Raw genomic sequence first — 27,512 nt, 5'->3', positions numbered from 1 at the left:
CCTGACCAACTCCAATGGGACAAGGGACTCTAACAACACCTTTTCCTGTCCTAAGCCCTTCCCTTCCTGCCTAAGCCCCATAAAAAAATCCCAGTCCAGTGGAGCTCCCATGCTTAGCAACTTAAGAGGCCCTAAGCAACTCAGCGAGACCCTGTCTCTAAATATATAAAGGGCTGGGGACAGGGCTCAGGGGTTAAGTACCCCTGGGTTCAATCCCTGGTACCAAAAAAAAAAAGGTCATAACTGAGCTCTCCTGACTAGGAAGAATTCCACTTTCCATAGAATTCCCAATCCCAGGTCCTTCTAGCAAAAAATAGAATATTGGCCTGTGTTGAACTCCACGGCCCCAGGGACATGTACAAATTGCTCCATTGTCTTGGCCTGGCAGAGCAGGGGGTCATCTGACATCTGACATCAGTGGATCATGTCCACACCCACCTCCTGGAAGCGAGGTGGCCTTCTATGGCCTAAGGCCAAGCACAGGTTGATGGGTACACACCCAGGGATTGAACTAGGGGCCCTCTACCCCTGAGCCCCGTCCCCAGCCGTATTCTGTATTTAGAGACAGGATCTCCCTGAGTCGCTTAGTGCCTTGCTTTTGCGGAGGCTGGCCTCGAATTTGAGATCCTCCTGCCTCAGCCTCCAGAGCTTGCTGGGATGACAGGCATGTGCCACTGTATCCAGCCCTACACTCACTTTTCATAGATGAGGAAACTGAACAACAACAACAAAGGTAAATTAGTGGCACTCTATTACAGTACTTAGAAACTATGCCCTGGCCAGGCACGGAGGGATATGGCTATCTATAATCCCAGTGACTTGAGAGGCTGAGGCAGGAGGATGGCAAGGTGGAGGCCAGCCTTAGCAACTTAGTGAGGCCCTGAGCCACTCAGTGAGACCCTGTCTCTAAATAGAAAATAACGGGGCTGGGGATGGGGCTTGGTGGTTGAACGCCCCTGGGCTCAATCCCCGGTAAAAAAATAAAATAAAATAAAATAAAAAATTACATATTATAATACATTAAAATATATAACAATTACATATATATATATATATTTTTTCTTAACGCCCATCTGTCTGCTGCTGGGCACCGTAGGCTGCGCGGGGCGCTGTGGGGACGCTGGGCCTGTCACCTGGTCACCTTCCACAAACAGTAACGTGCACACACGCGGAACCCACGTGCAAGCCCCAGGCAAAACCGACATTTCCACAGCTGAGCTCCCTCCAGACCCATCTAGGCCTTGAATTTTCCCTGCTCCCTTGCTCTTTCTTTCCTTATACCCAGGCCTGGTCCTGGAGGTGACAGGAGAGAGGCAGGTGGCCCGCGGCTCTCGTCCCCAGTCACCCGGGGAGCTTCCAGGGCGCGCCCAAGGCGCTGGACTGAAGGGAACCTCCTGGCGCCCCGCCCCCGGCGTGGCTCCGCCCCCTCTTTCCACGCAGGGCGTGGCCAGCAAGCGCAGCGGCTCTAGGCGGGGGGCGTGGCCACGCAAGCGCAAAGGCGCCGGCGCGCCGACGCGAGCCCGTGGCGTCATCAGGCGGCGCGGGCTCGTGGCGTCATCAGGCGGCGCGGAGCTGGAGGTGACAGAACTCCCCGAGCGGACGCGGGCGGCATGAGCGGCTGCGCGCTCTTCCTGCGCCGGGCGGCGACGGCGGCGCGAGCCTGCCCGGCTCTGGTGGCCCTCAGCGCGAGCCGGCGCCCGCTAAGTACCAGTCGGCCGAGCCGGGCCTTCGCCAAGGAGCTCTTTCTGGGCAAAATCGAGAAGGTAAGGGAGCCCGGGCGGCCTCTGCGCGCTCGGCGGCTGGCTCCGGCGGCGCTCCGCACCTGCCCGACGGGCACCCCCGGGGGACGGCGCCCAGACTCCAGGTCCCCGAGGCCCGGGGGCCCGCGCAGGCGGGAGGGCAGGGCCTTGCGGAACCTCCAGCCGCCTCTGGGCTCCCGGGCTCCATTCCGCGGCTCAGCCCCGGCGCTCCCCCCGGGGCCCTGGGCTTCGCCCACGAGGTGCCTGTCCCACGCCGTCCCTGTCCGGGATCCCAGAGCCGCAGCTGGGTCAGGGAGCCCTGGGTTTTTTTTTTCTTTTTTCCACCTTTTTCTGCGGCTTTAAAGTCAAGTCCTTTGCCCGCCCCCCCCCAGCTGGAGCAGGCGGTGTGCATGAGCCCCCGGGAGACGGGAAATGCAGAGTCCCCCGCTCTCGGCGACACCGAAGGGACACGGCTGAGCCCCCGGCTGTGATCCCACAGGGTGAGCGAGCACGAGGGTCACGAGGTGCAAGCCAGCCTCAGCAGCTCGGCGAGACCCTGTCGCTAAATAAAACACTCAAAAAAAGGACTGGGGATGGGGACTCAGGTGTCAGGGTCCCCCCACCCCCACCCCGGGCTCAGTCCGCACGACCCAAAAGGGGGAAAAAAAAAAAAAAGAAAGAAAAAGTGGTGACTTCAAGGCGAATTACTTTTGCTCCCTTGGACTGATGACTTCACTTCTCTGTCCCTTGGCGCTTTGCAAAGTCGGCGTGGCCACAGGGGTCACCCCCTAACTTCTTTGGGCTTCGTCAGAATGTGATCTGATCCCGTGCCCCGCAAAAATGTTATTCCCTGGCTTTGGATCGTTGTGCCCCAGGTTGTCAGGACCAACCCTTAGGTAGATGGCATTACAGAGGCAGAAGGTGGCACTGGGACCAGGAGTGACCCCTCCTGCTAGGGCAGAGCTAGCAGCTTTAAAATGTGGGGGAACCATCTTCCCCCAAACCTGGGTGTGTGGGTGCTTTGTCCTGGGGCTGTCTGACTCCCTGTTGTGCAATGAAGAAAAACTGGAATCTCTTAGTCCTCTTTGAGTCACTAAGCCACTGGCACCTTGTCCCCACCCCCACTTCATATCCGTGGTGCTTCCCAGAGAGGAGCAGACACATTGGAGGACACCCTGACACAGAACAGTACCCAGAGGAGAACTTTGACCCCTGCAGGTCACCCACCCGCCCGTCATGTGTGCCCACTGCTCCTGACAATGGCCTCTTCAGTCATTGGACACCAGCCTTCTCATCCACTCAAGGCCATTTATTTCCTTTCTCTTCCATATCGATTATTTTCTCTATTGAACCATTCAAGCTTTGTCCCTGACATCAAAGTCAGCAGTGACCTCCATGATGTCACATCTAAGGATCTATTCTCAGTCCTCCTCCTGCTAAGCCCACCGGTGGCCCCTGACACAGTTCAGTGCTCTGTCCCCTTGGCTGCACTCCATCCATCTACCTTCTGGAAACCAGTCTCTCCCAGTGTCCTGTGCTGGTTTCTTCTTGGCTCCTTCACCTCTAGACGATCGCCCGTGGTTCCCACCAGCCTGATTGCAGTTGAGATTTTCTAAGGTGAAGCATAAGAACACCTCTTTGCATCTATAATTACCCTCTTGATGGCCTAGCTTAGTGTCCTGGCTTTAAATGCCATCTATGTCCTCATGACTCAAACTTACTTCTCCGGCCTGTATTTCTTTCCTCGATTCTAGACTTTTTTTTGTCTACCTTTCTGCTCAGAAGCTCCATTTCGGGGCTGTAATGGGTGTCTGTAATTAGCATATCCGCTGGGGTTTATTTATTTAGGTTTTGCCATCAGGAATTGAACTTACTCGGTGCTTACTCATGGAGCCCCATCCCCAGCCCCTTTTTCTATTTTATTTAGAAATAGGGTCTCGCTGAGTTGCTTAGAGCCTCACTAAGTGGCTGAGGCTGGCCTCCACCTTGCGATCCTCCTGCCTCAGCCTCCTGAGCTGCTGGGATGACATGCATGCGCCACCACATTGGGCTGTATCTGGGAGTTTATTCCTGGTCCCCATCCAGTCCTGCACCTCCCACTAGCCTAATTTTTCCACAGCTAATAGAAAGGCTTTGCCAGTCTCCTGGCATCACCTTTGATTCCTTTTATTCTCAGAGTTCACGAGTTTTCTGTACCTTCGGGTCCTCTTTAAACCCGACCAGAGTTAGGTACCTTCCCTTCATCGACCCTGAAATAGGTTGCCACCATCTGCACAGCATTCTGGGTCTTGAGCAGGTCTGTGGCACCACTTAAAACCTCAGAATAAGGACAGATCTTCCAGACCCTCAATCCAGGGATTAGCACACTGCCCTCAGTGTCCCGCTGTCCTTGGGTGGACCACTGGGATAAATGGGAGGTCACCTGCCATGGGCAACCTTGGTTTCCTGAGTCTTAACACGTTTGGCTTCTGTCTTAGGTGGCTGACGGGCAGGGCTTGCTGCTCTCTAAACTTGCAAACTCCCTGTGGGATGCGCCCCATTCCCTTCTGATGATGTCACTGTTTGCTCTTTCCCACCCCGGGACCTCCCTCCTGCAGCAGTGATCCTTTGCTGGTGGCTTTCAGGTGCCAGCCTACCTTTTGTCCTCATCCCGAATCGATACCCCTCAGGATGCACAAGGCCCAGACAACCAGGGAGGCCGTGAACACAAATATGACCAGGGCAGTTTTGGCCTCTGTGTCCTTGTGGAAAGGGACAGCTTTGTGCTAAGGCTGCCCAGTGAGAGTCACCTGTGTGTTTCCTCTCTAGACTCCTGGACGACAGTGTCATGAGGGGAGATCAGGGGTTCCCACCAGTCAGCTGTCACTTTGGTTAGGGATAAAACCCTGCAGTCCTGGGGCCAGAGAGGGGCAGACAGATTGGAGGACACACTGACACAGTTCAGTCAGGTGACTGATTCGAGGTGCAGGGTGCAAGGAGGTGGAGGACTCGTCTGAAGTACTTCCTGGGTCACCTGGTGACCCACGAGGTGACCTGGGTCCCAAGAGGAAAGGCAGAGCTCCTGGCCCTGACTTATGGTTCCTCTTATTCTCATCCTTCACGTGTTTTCTGTCCCTTCTGGTGATCCATCCGTGCTAGGCCGCTGTGTGTCCAAAGCCACATCCTCATGTCATGGGAACAGCCAAAGCGGGGACTGGAACCCGGAAGGCCCGTGGTGCAGGCCACTGCCAGATGAATTCAAAAGCCAGCAGGGCGTCTTGGCCTCATTGGCCATTCACGGTGACAAATCAGAGCCTGGAAGCTAAGTCACTCTGTGGGCCACAGCTGTGGACAGGAGCAGAGCCAGTATCAGACACTGAGATTTAGTTCCTGCGTCTTGCAGCACACATGACCTGTTTTGAATGTCCCAGGTGCTTTTGAAATGATCAGGATCATGTGGGATTAAAGTGAAATTGGCTCAGAGAGAGGCCTTGGAGTGGCCCAGTCCCCATATCTAAGGAGCAGCCATGCCCAGGCTGAGTTCAGGTTGATGTGTTGCACAACCAGGCCTCTCCCCGTGACTGCACCCTGCACACACTCAGCACAGGGAGCCTTGATCAGTTGCAAGAGGAATAGTAGGATCCTCCTCTCTGGCACAGTAAGCTCAGGGAGTCACTGGCAATGGCAGGAGGGACAGCAGCTCTGGGGAGTCAGGCCTGGCAACCGTGGTGTGTTCTCCTGTAGCAGCCTTTTGTTGAGGGGAGGGGTGCCAGAGATTGAACCCAGGGCCCTCGACCACTGAGCCCCATCCCCAGCCCTATTTTGCATTTTATTTAGAGACAGGGTCTCATTGAGTTGCTTAGCACCTTGCTTTTGCTGAGGCTGGCCTCCAACTTGTGATCCTCCTGCCTCAGCCTCCCAAGCTGCTGGAATTCCTGGTGGCACACACCTGGAATCCCTGCACCTCAGGAGGCTGAGGCAGGAGGATCACGACTTCAAAGCCAGCCTCAGCAATTTAGTAAGGCCCTGAGCAACTCAGTGAGATCCTGTCTCAAAATAAAACACAAAATAGGGCTGGGGATGGGGCTCAGGGGCTAAGTGCTCCTAGATTGAATTGCCAATACCAAATAATAATAATAATAATAATAATAATAATAATAATGCTTAGTAAATGTTTGTCATTTTTAGAAAAGAGTCTTCCCATTTCCAGAGGTTAGCCAAGATGAACTTAACGAAATCAATCAGTTTGTGGGACCCGTGGAAAAATTCTTCAATGAAGAAGGTAGGTGTGGTTTCCTCATCATTTCTCATTTTCCTTGTAAGAGTGATTGCATCAATATTTTTTTCAAATATATATTTTAGTTGTTGATGGGTTTTATTTTATTTATGTGTGGTGCTGAGAATCTAACCCAGTGCCCCATGCATGCTAGGCAAATGCTCTACCACTGAGCCACGGCCCCATCCCGCATCGATATTTATATTAGGAGCAGTATCAGTATAAAAGAGGCCCACTTGAGTGTCATTATTCATAATACTCTGCTTTAGGGACCATACAAATTGCTGCTTTATTAAAAGCTACCAAGATTCAGGCTGAGTGCTGCACATCTATAATCCTGTGGCTTGAGAGGCTGAGGCAGGAGGATCCCAAGTTGGAGGCCAGCCTCAGCAACTTAGCGAGGCCTTAACCAACTCAGTGAGATCCTGTCTCAAAATGAAATATATAAAAAAGGGCTGGGGATGTGGCTCAGTGGTTAAGTGCCCCTGGATTCAATCCCTGGTACCAAAAAAACAATAAAAACATAAAAAAAGTTTTTAATGTGGATAAAGTGCAAGTTTTTTCTTTGCTAGTTTGTGCTTTTTGGATTGTATATGGGAAAACTGCCAGGTCCCTAACAATTTTCATCTGTCTTTTCTTTTCAAGTTCGGGAGTTAGATAACTCTTACGTTTAGATCTGTGATGTTTCCCAGGTTAATGCGGTATGTGGCGTGGGGTAGAAGTTTGAGGATGACTTTTTGGGGGTTTTGAAACAATGGGACAATATCCAACTGTTCAGCTGTGTTTGCTGTAAAGATTATTCTTTTCCCATTGAATTAACCAAACACCTCCATCAAAACTAGATGGACCATTTAGGTGTGGGTCTGTTTTGAATCCTACATTGTCTCCTGTTCCCACAAACATCCCCTTGACCTATTTACTGGGCCTTCTAATAAGCTCAGAACTGGGCAGTGCTGGCCCTTCAGCTTGGCTGTCTTCTGAAGTCATGTGGACTCCAGGCCCTTTGGACTCCCAGGGAGTTTTAGAATCAGCCTTCTGTCCTCAGCAGGCCTGCGGCATTGACTGGGGTTCCAGAAACTTCATGAATCAGCGTGATGGGGAACTGGGAGTACGGCATCTTGGCCTATCTCCCCCCTTATTATTCAGGTCATTTTATTTTCTCTTAGTGTTTTATGCGTGGGGTTTTTAGTGTGTAGGCCTTGAATAATTTGTGCCAAAAATTCTGGATGGGGGGCTGGGGCTGGGGCTCAGTGGTAGAGCACTTGCGTAGCATGCATGAGGCACTGGGTTCGATTCTCAGCACCACATAACAAATAAAGTTCATTGACAACTAAAAAGTTTAAAAAAGGGGGGGGGTTCTTGATTGGCCAGGTATTGTGCCACATGCCTGTCATTATAATGGCTCGGGAGGCTGAGGCAGGACAAAGCCAGCCTCAGCAATAGCGAGGCCCTAAGCAGTTCAGTGAGACCCTGTCTCTAAGTTAAATGCAAAATAGGCTGGGGACGGGGCTCAGGGTTTGAGTGTCCATGAGGTCAATCCCCAGTAACCCCCCGACACGCATACAGAAAAGCATTACTGTGACACACAGGAAGGACACAGTTTCTAATCCTGTGCTAGAGACTGTTCCCTTTTGCCCTTGTGGGTGTGTGTGTTAATGGGGGATGGATGAATCGCTGCTGATCAGACTGGAGGCTGAGGCAGGAGGATTGCTAATTGGAGGCCAACCTCAGCTTATCCTAAGCAATTCAGCGAGACCCTGTGTCTAAATAAAATATAAAAAGGGCTGGGGCTGGGGCTGAGCCTGCAGACTGTGGTGACATCGTGGAGGCTTTTGGACAGTGGGGTAAAGGGAGCCCCGGTCACTGCCTGGATGAGGGTTGGCCTAGTGTTGCAGCCATACACCAGGAGTTGTGTGCCTCCCCATCTCAAGCATGTGCAGGCATCTACATCTCATAAGCATGCAGTTGACTGCCATGTCACACGGCTAAGGCACCAGGCGACCAGTGACCAGGTCAGCAGACAGCCACCCAGCCCTGCTGGCTTTAAACCACAATCCTACAAACTACATCAAATGAAGTCAGTGATTCGGTGTGACCATCACTAGACAGTTTTGAGAATTTTCGAGAATCCTCTAGAATTTTCGAGCAGTTTTGAGAAACTGCTGGCCCTGAGGTCGGATGCTCTGCCAAAAACATTCTGGGTCCCTTTCTCTGCATGAAGATGGCTTGCTCCTATTTTGTTTCACCAAGACGTTTTCTTTTCTCAGTGGATTCTCAGAAAATTGACCGGGAGGGGAAAATCCCGGACGACACCCTGGAAAAGTTGAAAAGCCTGGGCCTCTTTGGAATGCAGGTCCCGGAAGAATATGGTAAGTGGAGGAGATTGCCCGGCTGGTGTGGCTCGTCAGGGTCACTCTGCATTTCCCTGAGAGGCTGCTGTTCTGAAGGTACACCACCTAGACCAAATGGTGGCCCTGGTCCTTCGCCCTGCCTGTCCCTGGGCCTTGCTGGGGCGGCCTCCACTGGCCATCATGGAGGCTCTGCAGGTGTGGGCAGGACAGGGCTCGGTGGTGCTTTAAGGGTTGGGCACATTTCCGGGCTGCAGCGGGTCCTTTAGAGACGCACTGTTGAGTGTGTTTCACGAGTTAGACTTTCCACAGCCATCCACCGAAGACTCTCTTTCTGTTCTCTCCCCTGCCTGGCCTCTAGGGAGACCTTACTTCCTGCAGCAGAGGACAGGGGCTGTCAAATCTGTATCGTAATTTCCTGCTGGTCCCCAACCTAGAGCTGGTGCATGCTAAGACCAAGGAGAAAGTTGAGGCCACATCAGCATTCAGCAGAGTGACTTGATTTTATTTATTTATTTTTACCTGGTGCTAAGGATCGAATCCAGTGCCTCACACCTGCTAGGCAAGTGCCCTTCCATGGAGCCCCAGCCCCAGCCCTTTTTATATTTTATTTAGAGACAGGGTCTCGCTGAGTTGCTTAGGGCCTCACCGCGTTGTTGAGGCTGGCCTCCAATTAGCAATCCTCCTGCCTCAGCCTCCAGAGTCGCTGGGATTACAGGTGCGCACACCCCACCCAACTCATCTTGAGTTTCTTCTCTGCCTCCCTGGAGGCCATGGCAGAGTTTGGAGAAGCCCCAGTATTAGAAACTGGGCCCTTCTGCTGACTGAGCCTGGATCTCCCCCTTCAGTCTAGGCCCGCCCTGTGTGGCTCCTTCCTGCTTCTGAGTCCCTGTGCCACCAACAGCCACCCCACCCCCAGCCCTCTGCTGTACACAGGGATTGCGGACTCTACCCTATGATTTTACCCATACTCTAGTCAGAAAGCTTCGGATTTTCCCCACCAAATAAAACTGAAAGGAGTTAAGACAAAGTCTTTTTTTTTTTTTTTTTTTTGTACCAGGGATTGGCACTGGACCCCTGAGCCCTGTCCCCAGCCCTATTTTGTATTTTATTTAGAGACAGGGTCTCCCTGAGTTGCTCAGCGCCTCACTTTGGCTGAGGCTGGCTTTGAACTTGCAATCCTCCTGCCTCAGCCTCCCAAGTCTGTAGGATGACAGGCCTGCACCACTGCCCCCGGCAAGACAAAGTCTTTTGCTTGAGGCCCTGCACATTTGTAATCCCAGCAACTAGGGAGGCTGAGGCAGGAGGATCGCAAGTTGGAGGCCAGCCTCAGCAACTTAGTGAGGTCCTGAGCAACTCAGTGAGACCCTGTCTCTAAATAAAATATTTTAAAAAGGCTGGGAATGAGGCTCAGGGGTTAAAAGCCCTTGAGTTCAATTCCTGGTATGTGAACGTCGAGAGCGTTCGGGTCCCTGGGTAAGGGTCGCGAAATAACCAGGACACAGGGGATGCACAGCAAAGGCAGCAGTTGCAACTGCATGCTGAGGTTTATTTGCAAGTTCCTTTTATATTCTTCTTCTAACAAAGCAAGCAATTCTTCAATAACACTTTACCCACATTGCCCCAAATATCATGCCTCAGCGGGTACACAGAGCTGCATTCAGATCGTTCCTGTTCATTTGATAAGTACCCTCCCAACGTTCTTTGTAGACATAATCTAATCCTCTAAGGATGCATTTGTTTCTTTAGAATGTACTGTTCCCAAGACAAACATGCAGGAAGCTTCTTCCTCTTGGCCAAACCACGCAGAACTTATGACTTGCGATCAAAGGAAGAGAACTTTTCCTCCTCCTAACTAAGGTTTGCCTCAGCTGCCCTAAATCACAGCCACAGCTCTTACAAAGTGTCAGCCTGAGGGAGCTAAACTCTGCACACTCAAACCCCAACACTGGTACAAAAAAAATATATATATATGTGTGTATGTGTGTGTGTGAGCTGAGTGTCATGGCACATGCCTAATCCCACCTACTTGTGAGGCTGAGACAGGAAGATCCAAAGTTGGAGGGGGACTGCGGTTGTGGCTCAGTGGCAGAGTGCTTGCCTAGCAGGTGTGAGGCACTGGGTTCGATTCTTTTTTTTTTTTTTTTTAAAGAGAGAGAGAGAGAGAGAATTTTTTAATATTTATTTTTAGTTCTCACGGACACAACACCTTTGTTGGTATGTGGTGCTGAGGATCGAACCCGGGCCGCACGCATGCCAGGCGAGCGCGCTACCGCTTGAGCCACATCCCCAGCCTGGGTTCGATTCTGAGCACTGTGTATCAATAAGTAAAAAATAAAGGTCCATTGACAACTAAAAAAATATTTAAAAAAAAAAAAAAAAAAAAAAGTTGGAGGCCACCCTCAGTAACTTAGCCAGTCTCCAAAAAAGTTTTTGGAAGACACTTGCCCCATGTGTATGAAGCCCTAGGTTTTATTACGATTTTTTTTTGTGTGTGGGGGGAACTGGGGATTGAACCTGGCACACTTGACCCCTGAGCCCCGTCCCCAGCCCTTTTTATATTTTATTTAGAGACAGGGTCTCGCTGAGTGGCTTAGGGCCTCACTAAGTGGCTGAGGCTGGCCTCCAACTTGCGATCCTCCTGCCTCAGCCTCCTGGGCCTCTGGAATTGCAGACATGTGCCCCCGCGCCCAGTGTGGTTTTGTGATTTTAATGGTGATCCAGTTTGACTTACATAATTCAAAAGAAATAAAAGGCAGTGAAACCTTGTGCCTTAATGGGAGGAGGTGGGCTGAGCTGTGACTGACACTGGTCCCTCCCTCCTAGGTGGCCTGGGCCTCTCCAACACCATGTACGCTCGTCTAGGGGAGATCATTAGCCTGGACGGCTCCATCACCGTGACCTTGGCAGCTCACCAAGCCATCGGCCTCAAGGTCAGATGCTGGGGTTTCTCCCTGGGGCTCTCTGAAGGGGACAGGGGGCAGGCCCAGCTCCCTCCCCAGAGAGCATGGTCCCAGCCCTCCCACGTCTTCACCTCCCATTATCCAGAGCACCTGCTGGGAGGGGGCAGCCTCCACTTGGGAGATCACAAAGTGGGGACTCACAAGAGGACAGTCCAGGCCCTGGACGCCCAGCTGTGCAGGGAAGGGTCAGGATGAAGGTTCCAGAGTCTAAGCCCAAAGCACTGCCCTGAGGCAGGTGCAGGAGGGGCCTCTTGGCAGCCGGCCCCACCTGCAGTGGTCAGCTCTGGGCACCTGCTGTCCTCTCTGGCAGGACATCAATATTATCCTCACGAGGGACATCAGGACACACTCTCGGCTCTTCACAGCCAAGACCAGGCTGTGGATGGCGATTGTCAGGAATCCAAGTGATAGAATGTTAGCAAAGATGTGGGGGAGAGGTTCACCCCGCAGCGTTGGGAGGGACAGTGGAGTCACCACTGTGGAAAGCAGTCTGGAGACTTAGGGACCAGCCTGGGTGCCCCTCAACAGATACATGGATAAAGAAACGGGGTTCCATATACACAGTGGAATATTACGCAGCCTTAAAGAATGAAATGATGGCATTTGCCGGTCAATGGGTGGAGCTGGAGACGATCGTGCTGAGTGAAATAAGCCAGTCCCAAAAACCAAAGGCGGAGTGTCCTCTCTGATATGGGGACGCTGACCAACAATGGGGGGGGGGGTGGCAGTTCACTGGATGAGATGCAGGGGAGTGGAGGGAAGGGAGGGGAGGGACTGGGAGAGACAGGGGAGTGAATGGACGTCCCTTTCCCACGTTCACAGAGGAACCCACGACCAGGGACACCCCACAGCAGGTCCAGCCACAGGAGTGGGACGTCACGCCCCGTGTGGGTGGGACATGTCCCAGAGTGCACACTGCCATCTTGTAGCCAAAAGGAACAAATAAAAAATGTTTCTTTCAGGGGATCATCTTGGTTGGCACCGAAGAACAGAAGGCCAATTACCTGCCCAGACTGGCGTCGGGGGAGCACATGGCCGCCTTCTGCCTCACGGAGCCAGCCAGGTCGGCCTCCCCCGAGCCGACTCCCACAGCCACGGGCCATGTCCAGGGCTCCTGGGGACAGAGGGCAGTTATCAGGAGTGGCTGACCTCATTCCCTCCCCACCTGGGGCCTCGCAGAGACTTGGAGCTGCTCCCTGGCCACTTCTCTTACCTCTGCCTAATTTCTCATTCCCAACGAGACCCATCAGCCTCTGTCACCCCAGTGTTGTGACTGACAGTCCCCTTGGCCCTCGGGCCTCCAAGCACCTTTCAGGACACGCGGCGCGCGCGGTGGGTCTCCATCTTCAGCTTAGGAGTTGGAGGCTCCGTGGGGATGTCACACAGCTAGATGGGGACAGGGCTCAAGTTGAGGTCTTGGGACTGAGCCATGCCTAATGCTGCCTCCGTCACTGGGGAACCTGAACGGTCATCCAGAGACAGGATCTTGCCAAGTTGCTCAGGGCCTCGCTGAGTGGCTGAGGCTGGCCTCCACCTTGCGATCCTCCTGCCTCAGCCTCCCGAGCCGCTGGGACGACAGGCGTGGGCCACCACACGCAGCTTTAAAGCTGACCCTGTGTGTGGTCTGACCCTGTGTTTAGAGGCTGTGTCGCCTCCTGTGGACTTGACTCCTAAGACCCTCCATTTCCAGGGCTCTTCTCCCCACGTCTCACCCACGTCTCTCTCTCTCTGCAGCGGGAGTGACGCCGCCTCCATCCAGACAAGGGCCACGTTAAGTGAAGACAAGAAGCACTACATCCTCAATGGCTCCAAGGTACAGCCTCACCCCCCCGCCCTGTCAGGTCTCGGTGGCCACCTTCACTGTCACCGCTGGGCCTCTTCCTGTGCCCAGGTCTGTGACCCTCTGGTGACTACCCAGCAGGTGCGGTGCTCAGTCCTCAAGTGGCCTGCACGGGTCCTCTGTCCCTCTGGTGACAGAGCCAGGCCTGGCCACAGTGTCCCTGATGCTGGACTCCCAGCTGTGCCCGGAGCCAGAAGTCATGCATCTGTAGGTCTGGGACGGTGCCTGTCCTTGACTGAGCACAGGCCATCAGGTCCCCTTTCACAGCTGGCTGCGTCTCTTCCATCAAGATGGCCTCTTGACGGCATCTGTCACAGTTCACACACAGACCCCTAAGACACAGAGAGCTGGGATACCGTTATCGCTTTCTTACTATCTAGTCGCCGTTCAGATTTCCCAAATTAGCTCATGCCTCTTGAATCAAGATCGAAGCAAAGCACACGCCTGTCATCCCAGCAGCTCAGGAGGCTGAGGCAGGAGGATCGCAAGGTGGAGGCTGAGGCGGGAGGATCGCAAAGTGGAGGCCAGCCTCAGCAACTCCGCGAGACCCTGTCTCTAAATAAAAGATAAAAAAGGCTGGGGACAGGGCTCCGGGGTCAAGCACCCCTGGGTTCAATCCCTGGAGCCAAAAAAAGATGAAAATAAGATCCTCGGTTGGGGCTTCACAGGCGGTGAGCCGAGAGGACTCTCTGAGGACCCCTTGCTCTCTGTCCTCAGGTCTGGATCACCAACGGGGGACTGGCCAACATCTTCACTGTGTTTGCCAAGACTGAGGTGGTCGATTCCGATGGCTCAGTAAAAGACAAGATGACAGCTTTCATAGTGGAAAGGGACTTTGGTGGCGTCACTAACGGGAAACCGGAGGATAAATTAGGCATCCGGGGCTCCAACAGTAAGTCGTGTGGGTGTCTCTGTGTGTGTGTGAAAGTGACAGTGTGTGTCTGGCCCTCTGCTCTGTCCAAGTATCCAGGTAGAATAAGATTGAAATCCTTATGGAGCCAGGCACCAGGCACGGAAGCACATACCTGTGATTCTAGTGAGTCGAGAGGCTGAGGCAGGAGGATCACAAGGTGGAGGCCAGCCTCAGCCACAGTGAGGCCCTGAGCAGCTCAGGGAGACCCTGTCTCTAAATAAAATACAAAATGGGGCTGGGGATGGGGCTCAGGGATCGAGTGCTCCTGGGTTCAATCTCTGGTACCAAAAGGAAAAAAAAGTGTCGTAGGTAAAATCCTAGGACAGGCCACCCCCTCATTCGTGGCTGGAGCCTGTGTCCTCTCGCGTCCCCTCCTGCCCTCCCAAGCCTACCTGTTGTCCCTGCCTGGGGCCCAGGGAGCCTGAGTTCCACCGGAGCCCTCCGCACAGTCGCTGTGGGGCCGGGGACAGGCGGTGCAGAACCGGGCGGTGGAGGAAGGGGCTGCTCTCGGCCTCAGCTCGTCTGGACCTTGGCTTTGGGCTCAGGAAGTTGCAGGGCGCAGTTTGTTTTCCCCTGTGGAAGCTGGAGAGAGATGAAGGGCCACTGAGGCTCACCACGGGAGTTTGACCACAGAGCCCTGTCCCCAGCCCTTTTTAAAAATATTTAAAGACAGGGCCTCGCTAAGTGGCTGAGGCTGGCCTCCACCTTGCGATCCTCCTGCCTCAGCCTCCCGAGCCTCTGGGATCCCAGGCGTGGGCCACCGCGCCCAGCCTGAGTCCTGCTTTTAAGTATGTAATGGATGATGCAGCAACTTAAATAATGACAATAATAATAATAGAAGGGAGATCCGTCAAGTAGAGCAAGTGGCGCAGGGGAGGGAGGAGGAGGAGGAGAAGAGGGAAGGTCCCAGATGAAGCAAATCATGTCACCCGCATGTCCAGCTGTGGCCCAGGAGTCCCAGTGTGAAGCATAAAGCACCAGTTAAGAATTTGTTTAAAGATCTTTATTAGTTATCGATGGACCTTTATTTATTTGTTTCTATGCGGTGCTGAGAATCGACCCCAGTGCCTCACACACTGGGCCAGTGCTCCGCCCCTGAGCCACCGCCCAGTCCCCTCCGCCACCTGCTCTCTGAAGACAGCCCGGCAGGGAGGCAGCGTCCCACCCACAGGGACCAGCAGTTTCTAGTTTCATCTCCCTGACCGACACCCGAGCTCCACCAAGACAGGAGCTCTGCGCCGTCCTGTCCCTGCACGTGCTGAACGGCACAGGGACACCACTCAGGGGACACCCGAATCTGAAACGAGTTAGAGAGCTTATTGCCAGGGACACTTCTGCCACTCGCAGCGGCCTGTCACAGAGGCGCGCAGGGCTGTCTGTGATCCAGTATTTAAGGAAGAAAACCACATCCTATAGAGTCTGCGAATTGCATGCGATTCTGTATTTTATTTAGAGACAGGGTCTCCCTGAGTAGCCTAGGGCCTTGCTGAGTTGCTGAGGCTGGCCTCCAACTTGGGATCCTCCTGCCTCAGCCTCCTGATCCACTGGGATTGTGATCCACGGTCCAGGGATTAAGGACTCAGAAAAGCAGTGAACAGACCAAGTTGGACCCCATATCCTGGGTCCAAGTACGTTTGCAGATGGATGAAGCACAGAAAAACAAAAATTTTTTTTTTAATGTGTATTTCTTAGTTTTAGGTGGACACAATATCTTCACTTGACATTTCTGTGGTGCTGAGGATCGAACCCAGTGCCCCCTACATGTAGGCAAGCACTCTGCCACTGAGCCACCACGCCAGCCTCAAATTTTTCATGATTCTTAAAAACAAAGATGGAGTCACTGCGGCTCTACTTACTATTTTACTAATCCATGTTTCTTGATCTATAATCAATACCTTATCGATTGTGTGGATTGATCCAGACCATAACAGAATGAGTGCAGCACCTGCCTGGGATCCGGGGGACAGAGGTTCGCATTTGTCCACTAAAGTCTTCCATTTCATATTTCAGCTTGTGAAGTCCATTTTGAAAACACCAAGGTCCCCGTGGAAAATGTCCTTGGAGAAGTTGGAGGTGGCTTTAAGGTGAGGAGCTGGCTGAGCCCCACGTGGTGGTCCCACTTTCTGTCCTGTCCCTGCTCCTGGCAGACCAGACTATGCTTGACCTGTGGCTGGGTGTGACTCTCTGGCACGTCAGCAGCATGAATCGACCTGGGCCCAGTGGCCCACGCCTGTCATCCCAGCGGCTCAGGAGGCTGAGGCAGGAGGATCGCAAGGTGGAGGCCAGCCTCAGCCACTTGGTGAGGCCATAAGCAACTCAGCGAGACCCTGTCTCTGAATAAAATATAAATAGGGCTGGGGACGGGGCTCAGGGGTCAAGTGACCCTGGGTTCAATCCCTGGTACCAAAAAAAAAAATGGGTGACCAGTCAAACCCAGATAAAGGACTCTTTGCTTAGGCCTGGCCTTCCTTCCTCACAAGGCCTCCCTCATCCTGAGAAAGGGAAGGGACTCCTGTCCCCACTGAGAAGCAGACACACAGCCCTCAATCTGGAATTCCAGCCCCGACTGTTGGGATTTCTTCTTTTATTAAGAAACAATTCCCATGACCTCAAATTGGCCACCGTAGGACACACACGTCTGTTGTCTTCAGCGTCCTCACGACACTGCACAGCCGTCCCTTCTGACTGTGGAATCACACAGTAGCGGGTGGTTTTTGGAGGGGACCCAGGGATTGAACCCAGGGGCCCTCGACCCCTGAGGCCCATCCCAACTCTCTTCTATATTTTATTTAGAGACAGGGTCTCGCTGAGTTGCTGAGGGGCGTGTTAAGTGGCTGAGGCTGGCCTCCACCTTGCAATCCTCCTGCCTCAGCCTCCTGAGCTGCTGGTGTGCCCCCGCCCCGGCCTCCTCCTATGTTTACAGCTACGCTCTTCAGTCCGTTTTTCAACAGCCCCTCCCTGTCACTTGGCTGCTGCTTCTATTGATATAACCTTTTGACCACCCAAGAGGGAAGAGCCCTCCCAGCAGCCGCTCCCTGTCACCTTGGCCTTTGGTCACACTGAGACCTCTGGATTCACTGGAGTGTGCCATTCTGTTTCCTGTCCAGGCTGAGGGCAGCAAGCACACTAGGAACCAAGAACAATGTCAGAAGTCCCTTTTCCTCTGCATATTAAAGCAGTCATTTTTCCCCAATCACCGTGGCAACTTTTGTTTTTAAATCACAGTGCTGGGGCCAGGCACGGTGGCCCAGCCTGTCATCCCAGCTACTCGGGAGGCTAAGGCAGGAGGATCTCAAGGTGGAGGCCAGCCTCAGCAAAAATGAGGCCCTGAGCCACTCAGCGAGACCCTGTCTCTAAATAAAACACAAAATCGGGCTGGGGACGGGGCTCAGGGGTCGAGGGTCCCCCCCCCATAAAAAGAAGAACCCTCTTTGGGAAACAGGTGGGAGCGATCTGTCCCCTCGTCCCTCACTGCCTGCTCCCCCCAGGTGGCCATGAACATCCTCAACAGCGGGCGCTTCAGCATGGGCAGCGCGGTGGCCGGGATGCTCAAGAAACTGATTGGTAGGTAAGTCAGGGCCGGGACCCTCGGTGGCACTGTCTGGCCCTGCTGTCCCCACTCTGGCCTAGGAGCCTCCGCGTCCCCCGTGTCCCTCCTCTTCTGTTGGCCAGCGACCTGCCTGGGCCCGTGTGCCTGTCCCGATGTGCACACCTGGAGATCACCTGGCCCAGGGGACTCGAGACAGGGCCTCACTCAGTGGCTGAGGCTGGCCTCAAACCTGCCATCCTCCTGCCCCAGCCTCCTGAGTCACTGGGACACAGATGGAGGCCCTGAGTCCGGCTCAGTGAGAGCTTTCAGAGAACTGGCATCCGCTGGGCACCCCCTGGTCACCTCATCACAGCCACTTGGGGGAGTCAGTGTTAGGTGGGGCTTGGCCAGGCTCCCACATGAGCAGGGCCAATACTAAAACCCATGTCGGTCCCCTGTGCCCGCTGCCTGCAGGCCCAGGAGAAGCAGTGTCCTGCCCTGACCCAGAGGCTAGAAGTGGGACTCTGATTTTGGGACATCAGGTGTCAGCCGATTTGATTCTTTTGTTATTTATTTTTTGGTGGGGGGCGCCAGGGATGGAACCCAGGGTCACTCAACCCCTGAGCCCCGTCCCCAGTCCTTTTTCTATTTTATTTAGAGACAGGGTCTCGCTGAGTTGCTCAGGGCCTCGCTAAGTGGCTGAGGCTGGCCTCCACTTTGCGATCCTCCTGCCTCAGCCTCCTGAGTGGCTGGGGTGACGGGCGTGGGCCAGGGCGTCTGGCAGCCCACACTTCTCTGCGAGTTCCTGCTGGGTGTTGGAAGGTGACAGCAGGGACCTTTGGGAATCATTTTTGGCTACTCAGGAATGCTCTGCTTCGTTTTTACACCCCTTCTCAGAACTGACCGCTGACTACGCCTGTACGCGGAAGCAGTTCAACAAGCGTCTCAGTGAATTTGGATTGATTCAGGTACCAGGGGCTGTGGTGTCACCTGGTGGGTGTAGAAAGTGTGTCCCGTTGCTGTCTCCGTACTGCGGTGTCTTGTGGGTGATTTGGAGAGAAGACAGGTGAGGCTGGGCGTGGCTCCCCCTGGACAGCAGGGCCTCTGGCCTGGCCACCTTCTTTGTGGGTTTAACCAGGGATTGAAACCTTTTCCATCATGGAGCCCTGTCCCCCGCTTTTTTTTATATTTTATTGAGAGACAGGGTCTCACTGAGTAGCTTAGGGCCTCACTAAGTGGCTGAGGCTGGCCTCCACCTTGCGATCCTCCTGCCTCAGCCTCCCAAGCTACTGGGATGACAGGTGCGCGTCACTGCACCTAGCTCAGATGGCATCTTTTTTTTTGGTGGTGCTGAGGATGGAACCCAGGGCCTCGCCCTTTCTAGGCCAGCACCCTGCGCCCCAGCCCACCCTCAGATGGCTTCCTGATTGTGTCTTCCTGAACCTTCCAGGAGAAGTTCGCCCTGATGGCTCAGAAGGCTTACGTCATGGAAAGCATGGCCTACCTCACGGCGGGCATGCTGGACCAGCCCGAGCTGCCTGACTGCTCCGTGGAGGCGGCCATGGTGAAGGTAACCCTGTCACGGCCCAGAGCTGGCCCGAGAGCTACCTTCCCTGCACCCCACAGTGTCACCCCCACTTTGTATCTCCCCGTAGTTTATAGGTCAGCTCATCCTTGGGCCAGCCCTGATGCTGTGGCCCTGTGGGAAGCTCTCCAGGGGTAAGGAGGGCGGCCCTAGGGTGCGGCCACAGCTGCAGCAGTGTCCCGGGGTGCTGACCTCTCGCTGGCCCTTGGTGGCCTGGAGCCACAGCCGTCATGACCTCACGTGAGGGTACATAACACAGCAGCCGGGCTCTCCTGAGAAGGGCGTCTTTTATTTTGAGCTCCTGGGCTTCTTGGTGGGGTATCAGAATGTTTTTTCTGGAATGTTCCATAAGGTGGATCCCCGAGTTTCCCGATGCTCTTGTTTGGAGAGTGTCATTTTTAGCTCTAATACACAAGATGGCGGATGGCGGGCAGGCTGGGCGGGTGGCCCAGCAGGTCCAAGGCCCTGGTCTCTGGAATTAATTGAGCTCTTTTTTAGGGTGTGGAGGATCCTGGGGATTGAACCCACTGAGCCCCGTCCCCAGCCCTTTTTCTATTTTATTTAGAGACAGAGTCTCGCTGAGTAGCTCAGAGACTTCCTAAGTGGTGGAGGCTGGCCTCCACCTTGCGATCCTCCTGCCTCAGCCTCCTGAGCGCTGAGCTTATAGGCGTATGACCCAGCACCCGGCCCTGTGTGGTTCTTGAAAGCCCGGGAGGCGACCAGGAGGGGAAGGGGTGGAGGAAGGCTGAAGAGGCACGGGAGGTCCTGGAGGGAGCTGGTCACTGTGTCCCAGGACTTGCTGAAGGCCTTGCCTATGGTCACCTGGCGACTTCCTCCTGCGGTCAGTCTCGCCCTCACGTCCCAGTTCTGCCAACAGAGCCCCCAGCCCTCCCCAGCCACAGCTCCCCCAGGCCCATGTCCTCGTGAAGGGACTCGGGAGTCCCCAGGAGCCCCTGTGCTGACGTCACCCTGGTCTGTTCTAGGTGTTCAGCTCCGAGAGCGCCTGGCAGTGCGTCAGCGAGGCGCTGCAGATCCTGGGGGGCTCGGGGTACATGAAGGACTACCCCTACGAGCGCATGCTGCGCGACGCCCGCATCCTCCTCATCTTCGAGGTGAGACCCGTCCAGCCATGTCCCCGGGAGCCCTGCTTGTGCCCCGTCCCCCCTCGCTGCGTCCTTGGACCTGGGAAGAGCTCTCCAGGGCCCAGCCATAGCCCAGGGCCCAGGACAGGCCGTGTCCCCCCATGGAACCTCCTAGCTCCGCGAGGCCCAGGGTAGAGGCTGGGGGAGGCCGAGCAGCCTCTCAGACCTGAGCCCAAGGTCCCTTGGGACCTCTCTGTGGGTCTTCACCAAGCTCCCTCGGGCTCACAGTGTGGGACAGACACTTTGTGGAGACCTGGGCTCCGGTCACAGCTCTAGGGTCAGCTTAGTGACCACCAGACAGGGCCAGGGCCAGGCCAGAGACAACCTGGGTGGCCCCGGATGCCCGAGGAGGGTGCGTGGTCCCCGTGCAGTGGAAGACGCGTCCTCCCGGGGAGCTGGGTCCTGTGAAGCAGGTGCCCCTGGCCCTTGGGGACAAGGTGGCCTTAGGAGGGTTAGCGAGGGGCAGTTTGGGCCAAGAAACGGGGAAATAGAAGGTGCCAGGCCCACCCAGGACCTCCAGGGCGAGCCCGGGTGGTGGAGAGAGCGAGAGGGAGCGAGGAGATCTTTCTGGAAGCACCAGCCACACCTCCCCCCGTGGCCTGGCTCAGATGGTGGCCTTGGGAAAGGGTCAGGGACAGTGGGGACGTGATGACCCAGGTCTGGAGCTGTCGAGGGTCGCAGGTGGGAGGATCCAGGGCCCGGGAGACCCCAGGCCAGGGCTGTGCCCGCCAGGAGGGACCTGGGCACAAAGGTGGCACCCAGCCGTCAGCAGCCTCCCTGAGGAGTCTGGCCTCAGCCCAGAGCCAGCGGACTTGTGTCCCTTGTGACCAGTTCTTGCTGTGCCCCCAGCACCTGGGAGAGCTGGGGTATTTTGGTCACGGAGTCTGGTGACCCCGCGAGACTGGCCACTTGTCCCCTCGAGAGGTCATGCCAACTGTCTGCCATGGGCACCTGCCTCCTGTCCCCTGCTCGGGGTGCCACCGAGGTGGAAGCCGCTGCTGCAGGCGGTGGGCACTTCATGGCCTGCCAACCCCGGAGCCCTGCTGGGCCACCTCCTGGCCCAGCTGCTGACCTCCACCCCACTGGCCACAGGGGACCAACGAGATCCTCCGGATGTTCATCGCCCTCACGGGCCTGCAGCACGCCGGCCGCATCCTGACCGAGAGGATCCAGTAGGTGACATTCCCACGGTGGCCTCTAGGGCCCTGCCTGGCCAGCAGAGAGCAGTGGGAAGGGATGCCCAGTCCTGGGACAGCCTTGTGGGGCCCAGGAAGCCAGGCCGAGGCTGGTCCTCCAGCCGGGGGACAGAGGCCTGCCCTAGGGTCACACAGCCCTCGGTCCCCAAGCACCATCCACCTCCAACAGGCAGCCCCGTCACCACCCCGGGGGTGGCCAGCATTTCAGAAACTGAGGAGAGAGACTGTCCCCAAGGCCAGCAAGAGGCCAGTTCCTCTGCTGTCACCTCTCCTGCCCCATCTTGCCCTGGTCCCAGGGGCAGCCTCCTTCGCTGGCCACAGGCACAGGCCCCATGAGGGGCCCAGCTGCCCTTTGCAGGCCCCGAGTCACCCTGGGCCCAGGAGCCCTGCGTGTCTTGCTGGGGTGGGCGACAGGGCCCTGGGGTGCGCGGGGGGCTGTGTTGGTGGCAGCTGGGGCCAGTGTCGGGGCCCAGGTCCTGAGACCTTGAACTCCCTGCAGTGAACTGAAACGTGGCAACGTGACCACCATCATGGAGACCGTTGGCCGGAGGATTCGGGACTCTCTGGGCCGCACCATGGACCTGGGGCTGACGGGCAACCTCGGGGTGGTCCACCCCAGCCTCGGGGTGAGTAGGCCCAGCAAGTGGACCCGCGTGGGGACGCCCAGCCTCAGGGTCCCATGCGGAGGGTGCGCTAGGGCTCTGGGTTCCTGCTGGTGCCCCGTGGGCCCTGGAGCGCTGGGCTGTGTGCTGTCCCGTGGGACAGGACTGGGGCCCAGTGGGGAATGGGCACCCAGCCTTGCCCTGTCCCGTGGCCACAGGAGAGTGCCAACAAACTCGAGGAGAACGTGTACTACTTTGGCCGCACCGTGGAGAATCTGCTGCTTCGCTTTGGGAAGGTGAGCAGGCCCTGGCGGCCAGGGACGCAGCCAGCCAGATGGCCAGCGGCCACCTTTGGGACTATGCCTGGGACAGACACCTTGGTCACTCTGAACAGGGGCAGTCAGCTGGCTTCTCCTGCCCCTGGGAACGCCTGCTGGGTGTGTTTTCTCAGGGCACCTTCTAGGGAGGCTGAGGCAGGAGGATTGCAAGGTGGAGGCCAGCCTCAGCCACTTAGCGAGGCCCTAAGCCACTCAGCGAGACCCTGTCTCTCAATAAAAAAGAAAAGGGGCTGGGGACACGGCTCAGGGGTCAAGTGTCCCTGTGTTCAATCCCTGGGACCAAAAAAAAGAGGTGTGTCCAGGGGACAGGGCCAGGGGACCAGGTAGCTGGTCTCCACGCTGAGCCTCGTCCACAGACGATCGTGGAGGAGCAGCTGGTGCTGAAGCGGGTGGCCAACGTCCTCATCAACCTGTACGGCATGGTGGCCGTGCTGTCCCGGGCCAGCCGCTCTATCCGCATCGGACTCCGAAACCACGACCACGAGGTGAGCCCGCCCAGGCCCCACGCAGCGAGCCAGGCTGGACAGTCCAGCAGCTCGTCCTGGGGACAGATCACGCGCAGGTGGCAGCCGCAGGGAGACACAGGGCTGGGACTTGTGAGCCAGGCCTTTGGTCCCGCTGCACTTTAATGAAGCCGGTGGCTGGGGAAGCCCAGGCCCAGGGGACACAGCCCCACCAGGGACTTCTGGGACAGGAGGGCCGGGTAAGCCGGGGCCCATGGCGCGTGCAGGCGGTCACTGGAAGAGGCCGAGGTTCTGAGGTGCACCAGGGTGCCACTCGGGAGTCTGGGCAGGTTTGCCATACTGTGGCCACAGGACGGTTCTTGGCGCCCAGGAAACCGGCCACGCTTCGTCTTTGGTCCCCTACCTGAGAGAAGAAAGGGGCGAAGTGACCGGTCCACCTGCGTGCCATGTGTACCCTGGCCCAGGGCACAGGCAGAATGGTCAGCAGGGTGGCCGTACATCTCAGAGGCTGAGGAGCCCGCGCTAGGGGACAGAGTGGCTAGGGGTCACTGAAGTCCTGAGCCGGGCCTGTGGGCCCAGCTGGGCCAAGGGCTGGGTCAGCTCCAGGACCCTGAACAGCCGTCCTCTGTGACTCTGGCCCCCACAGATCCTCTTGGCCAACATGTTCTGCACGGAGGCCTACGTCCAGAACCTCTTCAGCCTGTCGCAGCTGGACAAGGGTAAGTGGGGACAGGACGGGTTCCAGGCCTGGTCTGTCCCCATGGCCTCCTGCCATCTAGAGACCAGCTGAGACGCACCTGCCCCAGTGCCCAGCCCTGTCCTGGCACCTGCCCAGAGGAGGTCACGAGGACATAGCTGCTGCCCTGGGTGCCTGGCCACCTCCCTCCCCCTGGGCCACAGCGTGGAACGTGTCACTCAGGGTCTCCTCCGACCCTCACAGTCCTGTTGGCCACAGGCTCTGAATCGGCATCAGTGCCGAGCCCAGGTGTGTGGTCGATGGCGAGGACACTGGCGGGTGACATCTCGTGGTTCCTGGTGCTGGGGGCTGGCCAGGCACGCCACAGGGCTGCCACACGGGACAGAAAGTGGATGAAACGGTTTCTCCTCCATTTGGCCATTTCCTGATTAGGATCCTCTCCCCACTCCTAGCCCCCTAGAGTCTGGGCATTGGAAATAGGATAAGCCAAGCACGGTGGCCCACACCTGTCACCCCAGCAGCTCAGGAGGCTGAGGCAGGAGGATCGCAAGGTGGAGGCCAGCCTCCGCCAAAGCAAGGCCCCAAGCAACTCAGGGAGACCCTGTCTCTCAATAAAATAGAAAAAGGGCTGGGGACGGGGCTCAGGGGTGAAGGGCAGAAGGGTCACCCTGTCCCTCTCTTCCCTCCCAGATGCTCCAGAGAACCTGGATGAGCAGATTAAGAAAGTGTCCAGGGAGATCCTGGAGCAGCGCACCTACATCTGCGCCCACCCCCTGGAGAGGACGTCCTGACGCCAGGACAGTGTCCCTGCCCCCGGGCCTCAGCTCACACGAGACACAACCCTCTTTTCAGAAGGTGACCGCAGGTCCTGCAGCAGGCCACAGCGCAGCTCCTGAGCAGAGACGCAGGGAAGAGAATCGCTGTCACCAGTGTCGCCACTGTGCTGGTGCTTGGGGACATGCTGGTGACAGGAAGCTCTAGGACATCTGAGGCTCGGGCAGCCATTGCTACCCAGCCACAGGGTCAAGCCACGCTGGGAAACAGCGCCCTGGTCACCCCTGTGTAGGAGGCACACGCTGGGGAGTGTTCAACAGAAAGGAATATAAATGTCACAGTCGGTGTCCCCTCTGGCCTTGAGTCACCTCGTTCTTCAGAGCCAGCCTTTAAGGGACACCAGCAACGTCCTGAGAGACACCCTTTGGCAGTGTCTTCTGAGCCCTTTGTCCTCACCCCATTGGAAGAGGACCCCGAATACCAGAGGTCGGGGCCTGCTCCCTGAACTTAGGGCTCCACAAGTGTCCCTTCTCTTGGGGCCTTCTGGTGGCCGCAGCGGGACCTCGTGCCCACGCAGGGCTTCTCAGTGTCTTTGCAAGGACTGGCCTCCCTTCCTCAGGGTGAGGGGCGTCTGTAGGTGGCCTCAACAGGCCTCTGCGTTTCCCTCGGCTGCCGTCTGGTAGTGCCTGCAATCCACGCGGGGTCCCATGCTTCACCTGGTGGCCTTTAAGCTCCTGTCACCCCTGGGTGACTTGGGGCTCCAAGTCTCCCTGTGCTGTGAGGATGGGTGGTCCCCAAGAAGAGGGGAAATGCAGAGAGCCCAGAGCTCCGTGGACCAAGCTGGGGCGTTCTTCCGGTTTGGGTGACTTAATAAAGTCTTGTGACTTTGGTACCAGGGATTAAACTCAAGGTCACTTAACCCCTGAGTCCCGTCCCCAGCTGTTTTTCTATTTTATTGAGAGACAGGGTCTCCCTGAGTTGCTCAGGGCGTTGCTAAATTGCTGAGGCTGGCCTCCACCTTGCAATCCTCCTGCCTCAGCCTCCCAAGCCGCTGGGATGACAGGCGTGCCCCACTGCGCCCTGCTGAAACCTAAATTTCTTGTTCAGTTTTGTTTTCCCAGCTTGTATTTAGTGATGGCAAAGAGACCTTGGGCACAAAACGGAGAGTGCACAGGGACAGGAGGCTGCACAGAGTTCCTTTGAACAGGAGACACTTGGAAAGGGCCGTAGACACCCTCCCACTGCTGGGCCCTGAGGGCTCCTGTTGGTGGTGCCAGTTAGTTCTCTGCTCACCCCGTGGGGCTTCAGAGGCATAGCCACAGTCCAGGTCCCCTCCTCACTTCACAGGTTCTGATGTTTCTTGAACTTGATGCAGCAGGGGAGGCCGCTCCAGCCTCCATTTCTCAGTTGCCTTTTTTACCTGGGAAGGCTGGCCCTGGAGCCACGCGGACAGGCCTCGTGTTCCCACACTGGGCGGCTCTCCAATCTCCAAAGGCCCAGGGCTTACCTGGGAGGGAAGGAGCCAAGTCCAGGCACCAGGAGATAGTGGCCTTCCTGCTCAGAGCTCTTGTGTTTCGGGCTTGTTGAGCTAGCTCCCCAGAGGAACTTTTTCTGGCCAACTTGTGGCTCGATCAACTCCTCTCTCCCTCCTGAAACAAACTTCTGTCTCTGCCAACCAACAAATGTGGGTTCTGTGTTGCAGTGATGCCTTTCATTGATGGGGAGGCCAGGCACGGGGGGCGCACGCCTGTCATCCCAGTGGCTCTGGAGGCTGAGGCAGGAGGATCGCAAGGTGGAGGCCAGCCTCAGCCAAAGTGAGGCCCTGAACCACTCAGCGAGACCCTGTCTCTCAATAAAACACAAAGTAGGGCTGGGGACGGGGCTCCGTGGTGGAGGGCCTGTGAGTTCAATTCCTGGCACACACATACCCCCCAAAAAAATCCAGAAACGAGATGAAGGACTTGGGGAGACTGGTGGAGCGAGTCCCCTGCTCTTTCCCTCTCTTCCCCACAGAGGGAGGTCCAGCAGCATCTGGGAGCTGGGGGGACACTGGAAAGCAGGGGGGCTTTACCTCACATTTGGTGTCACACCTGGGTCTGGAATCCACAGCTGAGTTCCAGCCCTTGGGATAGCCTGAGACCCTTCTGTACCAGGAGGCCTAGCCTGGGAACTCTAGGTGGACACCTGGAACCAAACAGATGGTGCTCAAGATGCGACCAAGGGCCAGGGTCCCCCCCGCCTGCCTACCAGCTGGGCACGGTCTCCCCTGTTACCTGCAGCGGGCTTCCGGGTGGGAGGAGGGGGCACCTCCAGGAAAGGCGGTGGCCTCTTGTACAGCTCAAAGTCCAGGTGGCGCCGGTCCCAGCTCCACCGGCCCCGATCCAACATGGGGTACAGCAGGCGATCGAGCACCTCGTGTTCCTGCCACTCCTGAGTTGGGGGGAGAAGGAGGTTCAGTGGAAGGAGGCCATCTGGAGGCCCACCCACAGCCCTGCTCCTCTCACAAACCTCATGGAACTCCCCGATGGCTGGCAGTGGGAAATCCTGATGGAGGATGTCACCATGGACACCTGTCACTTGGAACCCAGTGACCGTGAGCCAGGCCTGGCGGGATTTCTCCTGGGCTTGCTTCTTCTCTTCCTGCGAGTCCTGAGGCTCCACAATGGCGGACAGGTAGTTCTGTGAGTACGTGAATCTCCTCCCTGGCTCCTAGGAAAGAGAGGCAGGGAGGCTGGAAAGAAGAGTCGCGCCATCTTGGATGTGGCAGAGGCAGGCAGGCTGGAGAGAAGAGCCGCGCCATCTTGGATGTGGCAGAGGCAGGCGGGCTGGGGAGAAGAGCCGCGCCATCTTGGATGTGGCAGAGATAGGAGGGCTAGAGAGAGGACTCGGGTGCCATCTTGAATGTGGCAGAGAGAAGAGCCGCGCCATCTTGGATGTGGCAGAGGCAGGCGGGCTGGAGAGAGGACTCGGGTGCCATCTTGGATGTGGCTGAGTGGCCATTAGGAGTCCCAGTGGGCACTGGAAACATCTAAGGGTATGACAGCTCCTGACCCCGTAGAGGCCATATTTACTGTCCCCTTTAACAAATGAAATTGCTACCTACATGTAGTGGGTGCTGAGACCTGAA

General features: G+C 56.3%; 2 protein-coding genes across 5 annotated transcripts in view; one reads left to right on the top strand and one right to left on the bottom strand.

Moving 5' to 3' along the window:
• Nucleotides 1–1,540: 1,540 nt before the first annotated feature.
• On the top strand, nucleotides 1,541–24,741 carry Acad9 (acyl-CoA dehydrogenase family member 9). Its single transcript, XM_078033920.1, has 18 exons — nucleotides 1,541–1,763; nucleotides 5,907–6,000; nucleotides 8,262–8,363; nucleotides 11,169–11,275; nucleotides 12,268–12,368; nucleotides 13,040–13,118; nucleotides 13,863–14,037; nucleotides 16,069–16,142; nucleotides 17,547–17,622; nucleotides 18,485–18,555; nucleotides 19,038–19,157; nucleotides 20,156–20,284; nucleotides 21,407–21,486; nucleotides 22,010–22,136; nucleotides 22,331–22,408; nucleotides 22,807–22,935; nucleotides 23,561–23,633; nucleotides 24,302–24,741. The coding sequence occupies exons 1-18, from the start codon at nucleotides 1,611–1,613 to the stop codon at nucleotides 24,400–24,402; spliced, it is 1,869 nt and encodes a 622-aa protein (XP_077890046.1). The 5' UTR covers nucleotides 1,541–1,610; the 3' UTR covers nucleotides 24,403–24,741.
• Nucleotides 23,039–27,512, bottom strand: part of Cfap92 (cilia and flagella associated protein 92 (putative)) — a 40,188-nt gene continuing 35,714 nt past the window's right edge. The window contains exons 14-15 of one of the 4 annotated variants that reach the window (XR_013431499.1): nucleotides 26,457–27,094; nucleotides 23,039–23,317 (exon numbers count right to left, since the gene is read on the bottom strand). Coding sequence is in view for 3 of the 4 variants with exons in the window: in XM_078033916.1 (XP_077890042.1) it covers nucleotides 26,591–27,094 (504 nt within the window). In the remaining variant the exon portion in view is untranslated. Of the gene's footprint in view, nucleotides 27,095–27,512 lie in introns of all 4 variants that reach the window. The other 3 variants (XM_078033917.1, XM_078033918.1, XM_078033916.1) reach the window with 3 other exon arrangements.

Source organism: Ictidomys tridecemlineatus, chromosome 16, assembly GCF_052094955.1.
Source record: "Ictidomys tridecemlineatus isolate mIctTri1 chromosome 16, mIctTri1.hap1, whole genome shotgun sequence".
Lineage (NCBI taxonomy): Eukaryota > Metazoa > Chordata > Mammalia > Rodentia > Sciuridae > Ictidomys > Ictidomys tridecemlineatus.
The sequence above is the reverse complement of the archived record's forward strand: the minus strand, read 5'-3'. Positions and strand labels throughout refer to the sequence as shown.

Bases quoted from the DNA above. Each gene is read 5' to 3' on its own strand.
- Acad9 (XM_078033920.1), top strand. From the start codon at position 1,611: ATGAGCGGCTGCGCGCTCTTCCTGCGCCGGGCGGCGACGGCGGCGCGA. The intron at 6,001-8,261 runs GTAGGTGTGGTT...TTCTTTTCTCAG, and splicing joins AAAATTCTTCAATGAAGAAG to TGGATTCTCAGAAAATTGAC. The intron at 22,936-23,560 runs GTGAGCCCGCCC...TGGCCCCCACAG, and splicing joins TCCGAAACCACGACCACGAG to ATCCTCTTGGCCAACATGTT.